The 18471-nt window shown below is 36.3% G+C and overlaps 1 protein-coding gene across 10 annotated transcripts in view; it reads left to right on the top strand.

Moving 5' to 3' along the window:
- LOC128232290 (integrin beta-PS-like) overlaps positions 1-18471 on the top strand; it is a 45515-nt gene that overhangs the window by 12544 nt on the left and 14500 nt on the right. For 5 of the 10 annotated variants that reach the window (XM_052946051.1, XM_052946381.1, XM_052945970.1 and 2 more), the window contains exons 6-15: positions 1037-1133; positions 2875-2959; positions 5633-5719; positions 6213-6296; positions 10079-10156; positions 12272-12457; positions 13105-13184; positions 15717-15924; positions 16625-16764; positions 17984-18147. In XM_052946051.1, coding sequence (XP_052802011.1) covers positions 1037-1133; positions 2875-2959; positions 5633-5719; positions 6213-6296; positions 10079-10156; positions 12272-12457; positions 13105-13184; positions 15717-15924; positions 16625-16764; positions 17984-18147 — 1209 coding nt within the window. Of the gene's footprint in view, positions 1-1036; positions 1134-1581; positions 1667-2874; positions 2960-5632; positions 5720-6212; positions 6297-9121; positions 9206-10078; positions 10157-12271; positions 12458-13104; positions 13185-15716; positions 15925-16624; positions 16765-17983; positions 18148-18471 lie in introns of all 10 variants that reach the window. The other 5 variants (XM_052946534.1, XM_052945810.1, XM_052946458.1 and 2 more) reach the window with 3 other exon arrangements.

Genomic DNA, 18471 nt, shown 5'->3' with positions numbered 1-18471 from the left:
GCAATGTCTATGCTCTCCACGAGATCCTCGTGGGTATAACTGTAAGTTATGTGACGTCACACAGTGTGACTCTTTGATCTGAAGCCGATAGAATGTGTTTATTCAGTTCAGTGCATGGTGTTTTAATTAACTTCATGAAGGATTTACACTTATAGGCGTAATAAATAAGTTTATGACCATTGATTACTACGGATAAATTAATAAGTGGTAAAAAAGCAAACATGAAGAAAAAAGGCAGGTTAAACAAACATGTAAATAAAACGTAAAAATGATAATTTTCTATGTATTCTGAGAGCGAAAAAAAAATTAATTTATGGTGTCCGAACTCTTGTGAATTACTGTATTCAATGTTATTTTGAATAATAAATTGAATTAAACAATAATCAAACTTACATATAAAAAAGCAAAGTTGGGCACTGTCAAAATATTTTTTGCATAACATAGCTTTTCATTCTCGACAGTATGGTTTTATGGTTTTAAAGATAACCATCGCCATTTTCACGAAAAAAAAATATTTGTCACTGTCAACAAACATGGTGGCTGAAAATGCCGGACGATTTTGACATTTTTTCTATGCGTCTTTTAACCAAAAACATAGATTAAAAGTTTTTTTCTCGGATTTTTCACAGTTTTTTCCCCTGCGTCTAATACCCCCTATCGTCTTATACCCAGTCATTTACGGTAGTCTGTTTTCCAAAAAATAATATTGAGATATTGTCATATATCCTTCATGTCATCTGCATAATTATGCAAACTTGGTGCACATATTCAAACTTGGTGCGCTTGTTCAACTAAAACTCATTTGCATTAATGTTTTTAGCCCCGCATTCAGGCAATATTTTTTATTACTGTAGGTTGGGTACATTTTGCATAGGTTTAATATTTGGGATTTTCACTAATGGATCAGTTCACGAATGTCCAAGTTGCATACTTTATGATAACTCTGAAGCTCGCCCAAAACATTTACGTGAGTAAAAGAGGATCTCGAATAATTATAGTATATACCAGTATACAGTATGTGAATTTAACCTTCCAGCTGCGGAGATGTCCAACATTACCAAGAATTTTCGTCTTGGTTTCGGCTCGTTCGTGGACAAGGTGGTGATGCCTTATGTTTCAACGGTTCCTTCCAAGTATGTACGGGCAAACAGACAGGAATCTTGAGATATTATAAAAAAAGACTGAAAAAAATAACTGCGATTATTGTAAAAAAAATAGCAATTGTGATTGTACAAATGGCATATCTCAAATATGGACTTAGTTTATTGGTCATTTATAGTTGTATTAATGAAAAAAACGAAAACAATAACTAATATACATGCATTCAAGTGAGGTTATCATATCATTTGAGGAAATTAAATAACCGTAAGAAATGATGACACATCACTGTATATTAGTTTCATATTAACATTGTTCACTTAAACTATTGGTTACTGTTACACTGTTATAAGTTTGGGGTATTTACCCTTATCAGCTTTGTACTGCAGAAAAGTGAAATATTTACATAAAATTACATACATTTACATAACATTGACCTTTTACATAGATAGCTGTAGTGTAAAATGTATATGCTATGCACAGACTAGTGGAGCCTTGTCCGGGTTGTGAGCCACCCTACAGCTTCAAGAACCAACTACGTCTAGATACAAACACAGACTTGTTTGAGGTAGGCGTGGGTGTACACTCACCCACACTGGAGTCCCTTGACCCCCACCCTTTCACTCCCACTGCCTCCCCCGCAACCACTGCTTCCCACACCCTCCGTTGTCCTACTATACACATACATGTACAAACAATTCCAGTTGCCACTCTGAGTCATGTGTGAAATACAAAGCTTCAGAAACCTTAGCCACCACTTGAAGAGCACTTACACACACACACACACACACATGGACACATGTCATCTACCCCACTGTTTCCTGTTCTGTAACACCCCAAACGTACTTCTGTCTTCTTTTTGAAGGCTGCAGAGACTTGCATCATCAGAAGCATGTACACAAATATTTCTTCCACCCTCTTCCCTCTTGAACACACACAGCAAAAAAGAAGCTTTTGTTCTTTGTAACATATAAATGTAACCTCCTTCTAATCCCCAGCTGTTCGCTGCCATGTTGCCCAAGTCTACCCCCTTGAAACAATCTTGGCCGCTTTGTCTGACATGTACACAGCATGATTACACTTATAAAAAACAACTCTCCATCCTCACTTCAATGACAATCCCCAAACAACCTGTCCCTTGTCTGTCTCACCTATACACTGTATGTCCTTGTTTGCAGGTTTCAAGGGTCTTGCCTTCCATGCCGTCCTTCCCTATCCCTACCCCCCCCCCCCCCCCCCCCCCCCCCCCCCCCCAGCCAAACAGCCTTTGTCCTCTGTCTTATGTGTACACCGCATGTCTTTGTTTGCAGGTTTCAAGAGCTCCACCTTCCATGCTGTCCTTCCCTATCCCCACCCCCAGCCAAACAGCCTTTGTCCTTTGTCTCTGTCTTATGTGTACACCGCATGTCTTTGTTGGCAGGTTTCAAGAGCCCCACCTTCCATGCTGTCCTTCCCTATCCCCACCCCCAGCCAAACAGCCTTTGTCCTTTGTCTCTGTCTTATGTGTACACCGCATGTCTTTGTTTTCAGGTTTCAAGAGCCCCACCTTCCATGCTGTCCTTCCCTATCCCCACCCCCAGCCAAACAGCCTTTGTCCTTTGTCTCTGTCTTATGTGTACAACGCATGTTCTTGTTTTCAGGCTTCAAGGCCTTCCCTCCATGCTGCCCATTTTTATCCCCCCCCCCCCCCCCCCCCCCCCCCCCCCCCCCCCCCAGCCAAACAGCCGTTGTCCTTTGTCTCTGTGTTATGTGTACACCGCATGTTCTTGTTTGCAGGCTTCAAGAACCGTGTCTCGGCTGTGAGCCCCCGTATAGCTTTAAGAACCAACTGCGACTTGACACTAACACTGACTTGTTTGAGGTACCAGCACTTCTTATGTTTTATTCACTCACGCATCTTAGACTGTCCATCAAACTAACTAAAATTTGTCCGTTGATTGGCAAAAATTTCACCGTATCTAATGTCTTTGGGGACCAAAAAATAATAAAATTTATATTTTATTTGTCATACCCTTTGACCCCTTTTAGGGGGACTAAAGCACCCCAAAACACTTTGCCGAAAATATAAATAAACACATGCCCTTATGCCCATGTGCCCTTCTAAGGCGTTTGTAAAACTTGCTCAAAATTTTAACACTGAAGCACAACTAGCTTAAGTATCTTATTTCAGTTAACAAAGTTACATAATTTATGTAATCATGATTTCTAAATATAAAGAATAGTTTATCAAGATTTTCATGCGGACAATTTTCTTGAAAAGTTTCAGAACTCTTATAATAATTAAGGGGAATATCACACAAATTATACCAAATCTGAACTAGTGTGCTTTCTTTACAGGACCTTTGTCATAACTACATTAATCTGTATAAATGCCACAAATGGAACCAAGCTGACTTTTTTTAAATCTTCAACTTTATTATTTTGCTCTAGAAATGGTTTTCTTTGAAATATTGTCAAAATCTTTTATCAACACGTTTTATGATTTATTTTTTTAAAAGAAGTATAAAAGACATACAATCATATTATGCTTTGAGATTTGACATGAGTATTTTTGCGAAATTTGGGCCAGGTCTTGTTACTTTAATTAACCCTTTCCCTGATACATACGCCATTCTACTCCTCTATTGATAGCCTGATAGATACGCTTTTCTACTCCTCTATCGATAGCCTCATACATACGCTATTCTACGCTCTATCGATAACCCTATAGATACGCGATTCTACGCCTCTCATTTTCAATTGTCAACATAAACATCATCAATGATCAAAAACGCCTATTAAATGTTACTTATATCACTAATGATACAAAATAAAGTGAATTATGCAATAAAATAACATTATGTAAAGTTGTTGAATAAATTAATCCATTCGCGACATGAGTAAAATCCATACAACAGCACTAAAACATCGATGTTTTCTTCCATTGTTCCAAAATGTGCCATGCTTATTTACGGTCATTTAATAACATATATGTTGCTTATTTTTTCTCAACAAATACATTTTTGTGTTATATAAAGATGGATAATTATATAAATAACAATGAAAAAAGATGATGTTACTATTCAAGATTAATAGAGCAAAAATAATCCATACAGACTTGTTGATGCGAATGTCCAAATGATAAATTTCTCGACTTCCACAGTTGCTCTTCCCTTATGTTCTGTTTACATCCAAGATCCTCAACAATAGAATAAGATGGACAGTCTAACTCATTTTTCACTTTCATTTCAGAAAACGTTGAACACCGTCATGCCTCGTTTTTGTATCACCCTATCATTTCCTTTGTTATATGACAGTGTTTTGTTTATGTATCTTCATGTCTGTTTTGCATCCATCTTGTCATGCTTTATATCCCATACTTTCCTCATTTTGCATGTCACAAACCTTAAAGATTCTCACTAATTTACATTTGTTTAATCTCTAGACTCAAACTTTTGATTTGTGACTCATCGATTTTTCAATTTTTTATATAAAATAAAAAGTATGGACTCATGGTTTATCTCAAAATCACCATTTGAACTCATACTTACCACTCTGGCTTATCACATTAATGCTGCACTCTCACAGATTGACCATTTCGACAACATTTTTTATTTTTTGTCTTGTAATGAACCATATTTTGCGTAAATCTCTTAGAACCAGTGTTATAATACTGGTGATACCTAGATATTTCACCAACAAACACTTTCATGAAGTTTGGTGGAAATTGGATGAGAAATGTTCAAGTTAGAGAGCGGACAAAGCTAAAATGGCCAATTTTGACAAATTCAGGGGGCCATAACTCTGGAGTGCCTAAAGCGATTTGGCTGGTTATTGAACTTGACCGAGATATTTCACCAACAAACACTTTCATGAAGTTTGGTGGAAATTGGATGAGAAATGATCAAGTTAGAGAGCGGACAAAGCTAAAATGGCCAATTTTGACAAATTCAGGGGGCCATAACTCTGGAGTGCCTAAAGCGATTTGGCTGGTTATCGAACTTGACCTAGATATTTCACCAACAAACACTTTCATGAAGTTTGGTGGAAATTGGATGAGAAATGTTCAAGTTAGAGAGCGGACAACATTGTGGAGACACCTGCCCGCCCGCCGCCCGCCCGCCATGGGTGTTCCCATAATGCGGCCATCGTAAGATGGGCGTATAAAATCAGATCAAAGATTTTAACAATTGCGTCGAAAATTGAAGTTTTATGGATAAAATGCTTTAAGAATAATGAGTTTTTCAGCATAAAACAAATTTTTGAACATAAAATGAAAAGCTGCGATCTGATCTTTTGTCAGCAGTCTTATTTCACTGGTTTCCAGACCTTTATGCAAAATTTTGCTCATTCTTAAAAAAAATAAAAAAAAGTGTCAAAACGGTCCATATCTTTGAGAGTGCAGCTTAAGTTTTGATTACAAGCATTCATGGCCTATACGCAAATTTTTCATGTTCATTGATAGTATGAGCTTAAACATCACAGCAAAATCAGTTGATTTCATGAATGTATACATTATAATCTTCTTTACACTTTTGTCATATGCATGTTATAGGAATATGTGAAGAAAGCACGTGTGTCTGGTAACCTTGACGCCCCAGAAGGAGGCTTCGATGCTATCATGCAAGCTGTTCAGTGCAAGGTACGATTTCTATTGTTTTGGTTCCTATTTTCCTCTGAAATGGTAAATATCATGACTGTCTCTATTCTACTGTTTACCTGACGAAGACTTGATTAAGTAAAAACCCTTAGTCAAAAATTGGATTTTTGTTCTTATTTGTAATAGCTATCCCTAAATATTGTGCCATTTTTAATCAGTGTCAATTTGGTAAAATTGTCACAGTCCTTTGATGTATCTGGGTAAATTATAAAATATGAGTAAAAACATTTTCCATATAATGGCAGTTTAATTGTATGAACTTATATTTGTGTCCTTTTATTCATTATTTTATGTTTTTACCAGTACTCACTTTTTACTTTCAGCTTTGCACACGCTTTTCAATTTTATTATCTGATAGTTTTGTGGAAATAATGACACTTTGAACTTTGCAGTGCAGCCTATGTATGATACTATGTGGCTGTGTTGATCTCATTAGTTGAAGCTTACAATACATTTACATTTTCACCATATGTAGGAAAACATAGGTTGGCGCAATGTGTCCAGAAAGCTGCTTCTATTTTCAACTGATGCGGGCTTTCATTTTGCTGGTGATGGAAAGGTCTGTTTAAGCCCAAAGACCCATGTACCGGAATGCCTTGTGTCTTGTGCCCCAAAATTATTCCAGCATCTAAACACGAATGTGCTTGATTCTTCTTACACCACTGGTCGTTTAACTGAGGACAGTTTGCTCACACTCTTGTGACCAGAGGTGTATAGCACTAACTATACACAAGAATGCTCGCTTCTACTCTAAATTCTACACCACTGGCCATTTTACTGAGGACAAAGCTTTATTTACATTTGTTTGGCCATCATCCAGTGACCATAGGTGTATAATATGACTATACACAATAATTCTTGCTTTTACTTTAAACTCTACACCACTGGCCATTTTACTGAGGACAAAGCTTTATTCACATTTGTTTGACCAGAAGTTAACCTCGTTGATATGTATACCAGAATGTGCTTGAACCTACCTACACCAATGGTCACTTAACTCAGGACAAAGCTTGTTCACACTGATCTGGCCAAAGTGAATCTTTTTACACCAATGGTCACTTTACTATGGACAATGCTTGTTCACACTGATCTGGCCAAAGTGTATCTTATTACACCAATGGTCACTTAACTATGGACAAAGCTTGTTCACACTGATCTGGCCAGAGTGTATCTGATTATTATGTACACTAGAATGTCCTCAATTATGCTGTCATGTTGAACATTTACCAATGCTGATAAATGCTTCTGTGAAATCATTTGTTTCTGGTTTATCCGAGATACACCAAAGCAAGTGTTTTGTTCACATCTCAGTGTTTTATTCGATCGTTTGTATGTAGCTTGCAACTAAACAACTTCAATACCGCTAGTATAAATAGAGATTTTTTCTGTCTTATACTTGTAACTTTCAATGATTGTTTGATTTTATTGGTATAACCAAAGTTGCATACATGAAAAAAAACAACAACAGAAAATGATGCAAAGCAAAAGATATCTAATAACAATTTAATGTAGTTAGTACCAGAAGCCATGATCTCACAGAAGAATGAGAATGTGTATAACCCTGAAATGTGCTTGCAAGATTACCCACTCCTATAGAAACCTTGCTAGAACATCTTAAGGCGTTTATTGGGCATAACTAAGTTACTACCAGTACTTTCAGAAACTATTTAATCTTACTGTTAGATATAAATCTATGAACAAATTGAAAGAGTTAAGTCTGTCTTGCTCCAAGCCATTGACAGCCACATTTAGGTACTTGAAATTTATGAAATTCATATTTGATTGTATTTATTGTTTGAATATTATTTTGAGTATCTGGTATTTGTGATATCTTGAATTGCCGATCTAGCAATTTTATTAATTATGGTGAAAGAATGAGTAGACTGCATCTTAAACTTGCTTGATTCACTTGAGGTCACTTCACATTTAAACATAATTATTATGGATTGTGTTAACTCAGAATTCACTCGATTTGATTAAGAAATCATTTGAATTTTAGCCCAGTTTATGTCATGAGAAAATTTGTAAGGTTGCAGATAACTGATGAGATGTGCTCCAGATCGATGTTGCTTTTTCTTGAAATGTTTGTGTCATTGTTGGCCACTGTTATAGCTTTTACTTGCCAGTCTAATATACTGCTACAGTAAGGTAGAAAATATGTAAAAAAATCACATTTTTTTATCAAATGATGAAAAATTCAAGCAAAGAACACCACACAAAAGTCTTGAATGATAGTTTAAGTGACAGAAAATGGTCTGAAATGGTTGTTATGTTCATTAAATTTTCAAGTACTCAAATATTTTTGATGAAACATATTTTCTATCAACTGCTGTTATGCATTTCCTTTTCAGCGCTTATGAAACTCCTATACTTGCTTTGTGTGTTCTGAAAAACATGGTTCTATATGGCACATGTTTATGTGACCTCGACATAGTCCTTTAACACATGTGGATTTTTGCCATGCAATTTACTAAAGCATAGAAGTTCTGATTTAATACAATAATTTACTTATGAGCTGTGAAACATGCTGTCATACGGACCAAAAATCATTATTGACCCGAGGCATAAGCTAAATAATTCTCCCCTTGACCATGACTGTTGACCTTGATAGCTGAGAAACTGTCATAAATAGTCTGTCCTTTCAACATGACCTATGACATTATATAGACATTTTTACAAATGAATCCCTAGAATTCTTGTCTAATATAAGAGCAAATCATGTTTACACTCATGTCAAGGTCACACTCATGTGCTATTTTCTAACCTCTGCTTTGTACATGTGTTATATTATAAAATGTCTTGTGCAATATGCATGCTGAAAGATTGCTAGAAGTTATCCCAAATTCATACTAAGATGGTACTCCAAGATTTCATACTTGTTTGAATTTAGTGCAAAATAAATAGTAAAGCAGTAATGTAAACTGAACAATTGATATACTTTGCGAAATAAACAAATGTTTCATGGCAAATGCTGAAATCTTGGAAAATATCCATCCTGTATGAATTTAAGACCTTGGCTAGTATTCATAAAACATCTTATTATAGTAGGTCATTTCTTATCTTAAGTCTGTTTTTCTAATTTAAATATCTCATTGGTCAGTTTGATATAATTTCTTAAAAATGTAAAAAAAGGTTTATTTTTAGTCTTTAATCAAAACTTCATACCTTTATTTCAAAAACTCTAATTTGCGTCAGCATCTTTTGAGTATGATACTTTTCGGAATTTGACTAAAGTTATGAAATGACTTGGATGTTTTATGAATTTATTACCTGAAATCCTACCAAGAGGCAAGATACTCTCATCATGGTCCCATACTCCAGTACATGTCCCAGAATCCTCTGTATGTTGCATGTCTCTACCATCTGTGTCGCCTATGGTTACAGGATCAAATTGGCTGGCGAAGCCAGTCACGAAAAATGTTGCTGTTCTCTACAGATGCCGGGTTTCATTTCGCGGGTGACGGAAAGGTAGTATAAAGGCCACTTAAGTCTGAGAGACGAAGGAGATTTTTACTATTTTCATGTCAGTAAACAGTTGATTAAACTGAATAAGCGTTGCAAAAAATTGTACTGTGTCCAAGAAATAAAATTGAATGCAAATGATTTGAATTATTACAACTAAATGGAATGGTTTGAGTCAATGACCTTATCTGAAATATGTCCTAGTAACCAGTAACATGCATGGCTGCCTAGATAAATGTATTTGGAACTCTTCCAAGATTAACCAAACTATGTGTCTAGTCCAGAACGTTCTTTTCATATCAGCCATTACTGAACCCATACATGTTTAAAATTTGTAAAAGATTTATATAAAATGTATGTTTTATTTTTGTAAAACAAGTATATGTTTTCAAGTTTTATTAATAATATTTAAGTGAATTAAAACGATTATTTACATACACATCGATAATAAAAGATAAGAATTATTTTGAGATTTAGCCAGATAATGATGTTTATGTAATATCAATCTTTTCTTACCAGTACTCTTAAGTTGCTGCTGAGGACCAACTTCAATTAAATGAATTCAAGTTTTTCCAGTTTTCGTTTAAATTTAATACATTTTCAATTTAATAAAAAAAATGTTTAGTTTTCAATTGAAATTGAAAATAAGTTTAATTTTTAATTGGAATTAAACACGTTTTTCAAGTTTTGAATTTTTAAATCAAACATTTTTTTCCATTTTCAATTAGAATATTTTTTTTTAGTAACTATGATATTAAAAATAATGAAAATTTAGCATATAATGCCGATTTTAACCTTTAACCTTATACAGATAAATTGATAACAGCACTATTGCTATACATATAAACCATTAAGTATTTGTGTTCATGTATATTTTAGCTGGGCGGTATTGTGAAACCCAATGACGGTGACTGTCACTTGGACCCTGCTGGCCGATACTCCGAGGCCGAAAATCAGGTCAGTATACCTTGGAGGCTGGTATAGTAATTCATTGGGGTAACTATTGGAAAATATTCTGAAGGCGAAATGCATATGGGGCGTCTTCTGGAAAACATTCTGAAGGCGAAATGCATATGGGGTATCTTCTGGAAAATATTCTGAAGGCGAAATGCATATGGGGCGTCTTCTGGAAAATATTTTGAAGGCGAAATGCATATGGGGTATCTTCTGGAAAATATTCTGAAGGCGAAATGCATATTGGGCATCTTCTGGAAAATTTTCTGAAGGCGAAATGCATATGGGGCATCTTTTGGAAAATATTCTGAAGGCGAAATGCATATTGGGCATCTTCTGGAAAATATTCTGAAGGCGAAATGCATATTGGGCATCTTCTGGAAAATATTCTGAAGGCGAAATGCATATTGGGCATCTTTTGGAAAATATTCTGAAGGCGAAATGCATATTGGGCATCTTCTGGAAAATATTCTGAAGGTGAAATGCATATTGGGCATATTCTGGAAAATATTCTGAAGGTGTAAGGCATAGGTTTATTCTGGAAAATATTCTGAAGGTGTAAGGCATAGGTATCTTCTGGAAAATATTCTGAAGGTGTAAGGCATAGGTATCTTCTGGAAAATATTCTGAAGGTGTAAGGCATAGAGGATATTTGTTTATTTCAGTGTAAGATCGTATTTTATTTCACGAGTGTCATAGAAAAACATATTTTCACGAGTGGCGAAGCCACGAGTGAAAATGTAGTTTTTTTATGATCACGAGTGAAATTAAATACGATCTTACACTGAAATAAACAAATTTTCTGTTTCTTTTATGCTTATTTTCGGAGTTTTATTTGTTTTTTATTTATTTCTGAATTACCCCCTTTTTTGAAAAGGGTGGGCTTTACGCCGCTACCCGTGGGGCGCCCCTTATGCATAATTATAGCCGTCAACTTTTCTACTTTCGGTTTGCTGAGAAATAGTTCTTTGCTATTCATTCTTATAGCTTAATATTCGCTCGTTTTTTATTGCAAAGCTTTATGAACAGTAAAAAATGAAGTATTATAAGTGCACAAATGTTCCAAAAAATAATGAAAACACTTTTTATTTTAACCAAATTACTACGCCGCTATTTATAGAATGAAAATTTGGAAGGTCAAATGTGTTAGCAAAACAAATGGATACTCATTGGATTTTAACCATTCTTCTTAGTTTAACTAAGACTGCATATACGCGTGTTTTTATAGTAAGTTAATATTCAGTCATCTTACTGTCAGAGACCAGTCTGTTTCGCTTTAAAATGTTTTAGCAGAAGAGTAAATGCCACGCTAGTTTGTTGACACATTTTGAGATGTGGGTGGGGTAAAAAATATCGGATCTATCTGTAAATTGTTGTGTGAATTCTCCAGGAAGCTCATTTTACGTACTACAACGGTTAACAGTTCAAAATACATTTGAACGATGCTATAAAATTTTATTTATGTTCGAACAGTTGTTTTTGTCTGTAATTTGTTTGGAATGAAAGCAAATGTTCGAACATTCAGCTTCAAAGATCAGTAAAATGTTTGATAAACGGGATAACCGGTAATAAACGGTAAGTTGTTAATTTCCAATTATATATTTATTTAAATTTATAAAATATTTCTTTATTTTTTTTAACATTTTTTGACATAATTTACTGAAGTCCAGTGTTCTGTTTTGACCAAGGCAAGAACATGTAACAACAAAGGATTTTAAAAGTAGTTCTGAAAATTGATATTTTCACTCCTTATTTTGCAGTGAAAATATCAAATTGATATTTTCACTGTTGTTATTTCACTGTTAAAACCCCATATTTCATCGTAAAGCATGAAAGAAATAGGTATATTCTGGAAAATATTCTGAAGGTGTAAGGCATAGGTATCTTCTGGAAAATATTCTTAAGGTGTAAGGCATTTTGGGTATCTTCTGGAAAATATTCTGAGGTTGAAATGCATATGGGGTATATTCTGAAAAATATTCTGAAGAAGTAAGGCATATGGATTCAATTTTCTATCTCATCATATTATATATATTTATATATATATCGTCAAACTTGATAGTAAAAAAAATCAAATATTATACAAACCTTGACAAGAGACGTAATTTTCATTTTCAGGATTATCCATCTGTGAGCCAGATATCCACAAAGATTCGGGAGAACAGCGTGAATGTTATCTTTGCTGTGACGGAAGATCAGTTGCCCGTGTATAACAAACTGTCGCAGTATATCGAAGGATCGGAGGCAACTAAACTTGCCGCGGACTCGTCAAACATTGTAACCGTCATCAAGAACAACTACCAGGTATGGCAGAGGGTTAAAGTGAATCTTCGAGATATGTTGCGTTGTCATAGTGATGTGACATGGGTCATATATAAAATACATATTGTAATCATGAAAAATTAATGCATATTCTTCGCATGAAATCACATGCATAGCAAATCTTGTAACAAGGGTTGAAAAGACGGTTAGTTCAATAATTAGCATGATGCCGAACCACAATTATAGAATATACATACATATTTACAACCAATGGAGAGATTTACAAGTCATATGATAACCAAATGCAAGAGGACTTGGCTACTAAATATTGTTTTGTTGAAACACAGTTGGTGGTTATTGAGAACACTCTTCATCTGATATACTGCATGTCAATTGATATGAACAGACGTGCGTTGCGCTCAACTCTCAATGCTCTTGTTAAAAACACAAGGTTGTCACATACACAGTCGTGTATTGACGGTATTTATATGATGTAATTGAATGATTATGTATCAAGTATATCCATGAGATAAAACAAAACATTGCATTGATTCGTAAATGTTCATGACTTTCTGTTTAATAAAAAAATATGCTCTTTATATTATAGCAAACAATATTTTTTTCCAATTTGAAAATTTAAATTAATATCAATATGTGTATTTATAAAAAAACATATTTTCTGATTACAGAGAATCACATCGAAGGTTGAGATGAACACTCAGTTCGCAGAGAACATCACGGTCAAGTTCAAGAGCAGCTGTAAATCTGGGTAAGAATGATTGATGATTGGGATGTACATTTTTTTTATGGTGTCTTTGGAAAAATCTATGGGTGTCGGCCCCAGAGAGAGTAGTAGTGTTGTTAGGTTGTGTGTAAGTGCACTGAAGAAGTAACCCTGATTCGCCAACCAAGTTCTGACGGATTGCACTGACTCACACAGGACACCTTTTTAACATTCCTTTCGCAGGACAGTTAGTATTTTCAGTGTATTTCATGATGTCACCAAAACAACTCGGTCTCAGAGAGAGTATTAGTGTTGTTAGGTTGAGTGTAAGACAAAGTGCACAGACGAAGTAACCCTGATAAGAGCCAACCAACTTAGTTCTGGTATATTGCACTGACTCACACAGGACATAGTGCAGTGCACAGACGAAGTAACCCTGATAAGAGCCAACCAACCTAGTTCTGGTATATTGCACTGACTCACACAGGACATAGTGCAGTGCACAGACAAAGTAACCCTGATAAGAGCCAACCAACCTAGTTCTGGTATATTGCACTGACTCACACAGGACATAGTGCAGTGCACAGACAAAGTAACCCTGATAAGAGCCAACCAACCTAGTTCTGGTATATTGCACTGACTCACACAGGACATAGTGCAGTGCACAGACGAAGTAACCCTGATAAGAGCCAACCAACCTAGTTCTGGTATATTGCACTGACTCACACAGGACATAGTGCAGTGCACAGACAAAGTAACCCTGATAAGAGCCAACCAACCTAGTTCTGGTATATTGCACTGACTCACACAGGACATAGTGCAGTGCACAGACAAAGTAACCCTGATAAGAGCCAACCAACCTAGTTCTGGTATATTGCACTGACTCACACAGGACATAGTGCAGTGCACAGACGAAGTAACCCTGATAAGAGCCAACCAACCTAGTTCTGGTATATTGCACTGACTCACACAGGGCCCTTATATAACATCCCTTTCGCAGGAGAGTTATAGGGTTTTAGATGTAGAGATATGGAAGGATGCTGCACCCTGTCCTTTTTCAGTTGCATCCATCTTCCCTCATGGAGACCAGCACCCTTGTGCCTTCATAGAATTAAATGCACAAACTGTCAAATATTTCGTTTGTCTTGTTTAATACTTTAATATGTAATAAAAACATACACACTTTACATATATTGCAGATGAAACCTAATATTACTTCAATCTAACACAATTTCTAACATTTTCTGTCAAATTCATAATGTTCAAGTTCTTCATAGCCCAATTCAATATGCCCTTTTTACCCTGAGCACCCTGTCCTTCTTTTGCAGCACCCTGTCCCTCTTTTGCAGCACCCTGTCCTTCTTTTGCAGCACCTGTCCTTCTTTTTCAGCACCCTGTCCCTCTTTTGCAGCACCCTGTCCCTCTTCAGCACCCTGTCCCTCTTTTGCAGCACCCTGTCCCTCTTTTGCAGCACCCTGTCCCTCTTTTGCAGCACCCAATCCCTCTTTTGCAGCACCCTGTCCCTCTTTTGCACCACCCTGTCCCTCTTTTGCACCACCCTGTCCTTTTGCAGCACCCTGTCCCTCTTTTGCAGTTTTGCAGCACCCTGTCCCTCTTTTGCAGCACCCTGTCCCTCTTTTGCAGCACTCTGTCCTTCTTTTGCAGCACCCTGTCCCTTTTTTTGCAGCACCCTGTCCTTTTTAAATCCTGGCTAAAACCCTTAGTATTTTCAGTGGTGAGCTGGGTATCAATCTTGCAACCCCTGGGTTGACAGTCAAGTGTTATACGACTAGATCATATATGACTAGATCATGGGTTTCCCACAGATGATGATCTCTTAAAGCTACACTCTCACAGATTGACCGTTTTGATAACTTTTTTTAATATTTTTTTTGTCTTGGAATGAGCCAATTTTTCCTTAATGTCTGGAAACCAATCATATAAGACTGCTACCTAAAAAATTAGATTGCAATTTTTCATAATTACATTTGAAAATGGAATATATATTTATTTTTTAATAGGAAAATTAAAAAAAATATTAAAATGGTCATTCTGTGAGAGTGCAGCTTTAAAGGGCCAATGATGTAGAATTTTAAGAATTCATTTGCCTTCATAACTTGTGACAGAATTATCTGGCTTCATTTTAAACTAAATATATCTAATCAATGATCCAAACAACAGGTCATATGTATCAAAACGCATGAATTCTTATAGATTGGCATGCATTTTGGCCATTAAAGTCGTAAAAAAAAACTTCCCTTGTAGGGAGAAATTTGTAGGCTTGTATTGGCATACATGCGAGGCTGTTTTCAATGGAAATGGCCGAGGTGTTAAAAATGAGAAATCATTGCTTTAAATATAATTAATTTACTTTGATACACTCTGTTGAAATATTCTTTTTTTGTAATTACTCTTTTTTGCATTTGTATAAATACTCTTCCAAACAAAATGAAGATGTTACATTCTCTTTGAAAACAATTATCTGGGTGTTAAACCCATTTTATCCGAAAGCTTATCTTGAGCTCTTTACTAAGTACCTTGTATAAAGCATTACAATATCTGCCCATCAAATTACAGAGGTGAGATGCAGGAAACAAAGGTCTGTGAGGGTCTGTCAATCGGTGACAGCGTAACATTCGAGGTGTCCGTCATGGTGACAGATTGTCCGACAGAGCCAAGCAAAAGGAGTCGAACATTCTCCATCTACCCCATTGGTCTCTCAGAGTCCCTTGACATCAGCCTCGATCTGATTTGTGAATGTGACTGTGAAAAACCGGAGAAGGAGGTATGGAGGAGTTACTTCCAATGACCTTGGATAAAATTTAAATAACATTTATTTATTGCCATTCTTCAACAAGATTTTGTTTTAGTTTACAGTAACTGACAAAAACAAAAATAGATGCAAAATGACATTTATAAGTCTTTCTTTGCATGAGCTGGCAGTCTGACATTTAAGAGTCATAGATTACTGGCAACAATTTTTCGGACATACTATTCAAATTTTGTTATGGTAAACATAGTGTATTTATCTCATTTTAAATAGTTTCGTGACCAGTGTTTTTTTTCTATCGGATCAATTTGGGGCCGAAGTGTGATGCTAAAACATATGGACACAGGTTTTTTTCTCAAATGTTAATATTAAATTCCCAATATTTGCCTCGAAAAAAAAAACCAAATGCAAAAAAATCTTTTTTAAATTTGTTTCAGAAAAAAATGGGAAGAATTGTTGTATTCCTAAAATTTTGTTCATTCTTTTATCTTACCTGTTTTTGTTTTAAAGCATTCTAGTTCACTCCCTGTATTGTCAGTATCTTTAGGGATATGTGATCCATTTATGTGTCATCTGTTCTCAGACCCCTTGTAATAATATGTTCAATGATATTTACTCTTGGACTGGAATGTATATCTGTATCTTCCAAGGTTTCTTTGGTCATAACATGACTGTAATTTACCAAAAATAAGATAAGTGAACTTTTTTCCTGCAGATTGCAAACAGCGACCAGTGTAACAAAATGGGAACGTTCGAGTGTGGCCAGTGTACATGTGATAAGGACCGATACGGGAACAAATGTGAATGTGACGGCACGCAGAGTACTAGCGAGGAATCCCTGGCAAAATGCAGGAAGTAAGAAGTATATTAGAAACGTCAACAAAATAAATCACAATGATTGCACTATGACATTAGTGTTTGTATACAATGTGATAAATTGCGTCATAAATGCTATGTCTGAAGGCAAGTTAACTTCATGCACCAGTCAATTGTAACCACGCCCCCCCCCCCCCCCCCCCCCCCCAGGTCCGGGGGGATAGCCGGGGAAATGGGCCGTGTTTTTACCTTTCAGGTGGCCTCGCAGTGCTGGGTGATAAGGTGGTTTTGTCTTCGCTTTAAATATAGCCGGGAAAGGGCCTAACGTAGGGTCCCTGGGGTTGCGGGGGCATTTGGCAGGGTTTTTTTACCATCTGTTCGTCCTGGCAGGGCGGGGATTTTAGGCGGGGTTGGATGGCCCGAAAGTCGAAGTCCCCGCTATTCCCCGGACCTGGGGGAGCAGTGGTTACAATTGACTGGTGCATTACTATTTCTTCACCATTTTAAATGAGACATAGGGCATTTTCTGGCGCCTACAGAGCCTGCATTCGGTGTTTTACCTGAGTTTGATTGAGAGTTTAGTTTCTGAGAACACTCTGACAAACCTTTTCACAAAACTGCTGTCTGATGTAGTCAAAATATTTAGTATTGGAAACAGGTTTGTCAAAGTGTTTGGGGTAACTTATCACCTAATCAAACTCTGGTAATAAACAAACGTGGGGCTCTTTAAGCGGCATGGACTGCCCTTTGTTTCATTTGAAATGGTGAAGAAAAAGAAAAGTAATCTTTGTTTTAAGTCTTCTTTTTGAGCTCAATGTTGCCTTCCGATGTAGCATATATGACATCATTTATCAGTGGTAAACACACACTGTATAAGCAAGATTGTTCTGTTGGTAGGAAATCATGCCAGCATGCAATCAGTGAATGTTTTTGTCGCTGACATTTTTGGTGTGGTTCCCAGCTTGCAATGTATGCAGTACTATGCAAATGGAATACAAAACAAAACAGTTTGCTAATGTAAGCTAGTGTAAGCTAATGTACATTAATGTAAGCAATTGAAGCATTTACTTTACTAGTGTGAGTTTGGAATATTAAACATAGGTGGAGGTGGAGAGACATTTCACTGGGCAGCAGCCAACAACAGCTTGAACAGGAAGCAAATGTAGGTTTTGAAGCAAGTCAAACATAACAAAACATGTTCTCCATCTCGGTATTCCTACTTTCTTCCTAATATATTCCACCATTATCTTCATTTCAGCCCAAACTCGACCAGCCAGGTTGTATGTTCAGGTCGTGGCGAGTGTGTGTGTGGAGGGTGTGACTGTAAACCCAGAAGGGCTCACTCCACTCAGAAATACAGTGGAATGTACTGCAATTGCGATGACTATGCGTGCAGTTACCATGACAACCAGCTATGTGGAGGTCAGTATGAATTTGCAACCGTGGTAAACTATCCCAAATTGAGTGCTTGGAAGTACAATAACTTCCATGATTTTATAGAAAACTGCCCAAGAATAAAGGGCTTGGAAGTTAAATATCAAAACCTGGCTTCAATGTTACTTTTATGGACTCATTTTCAATCAGTCTTTAAGTAAAGTAAATTACTTAAGTAAGAGTAGGCAAGTTATAGTAACAAATTATCTATTTTTAGCTCTACTGGCCAAAGGCCAGAAGGGCTCATGCGATGGTAATGTGTATGTAGTATGTGCGTCTGTAAACAATTCCATGTAAACACGATACAGCCTT

This window comes from Mya arenaria, chromosome 1, assembly GCF_026914265.1.
Source record: "Mya arenaria isolate MELC-2E11 chromosome 1, ASM2691426v1".
NCBI classification, from domain to species: domain Eukaryota; kingdom Metazoa; phylum Mollusca; class Bivalvia; order Myida; family Myidae; genus Mya; species Mya arenaria.
This window is presented reverse-complemented; position numbering and strand designations above follow the sequence as displayed.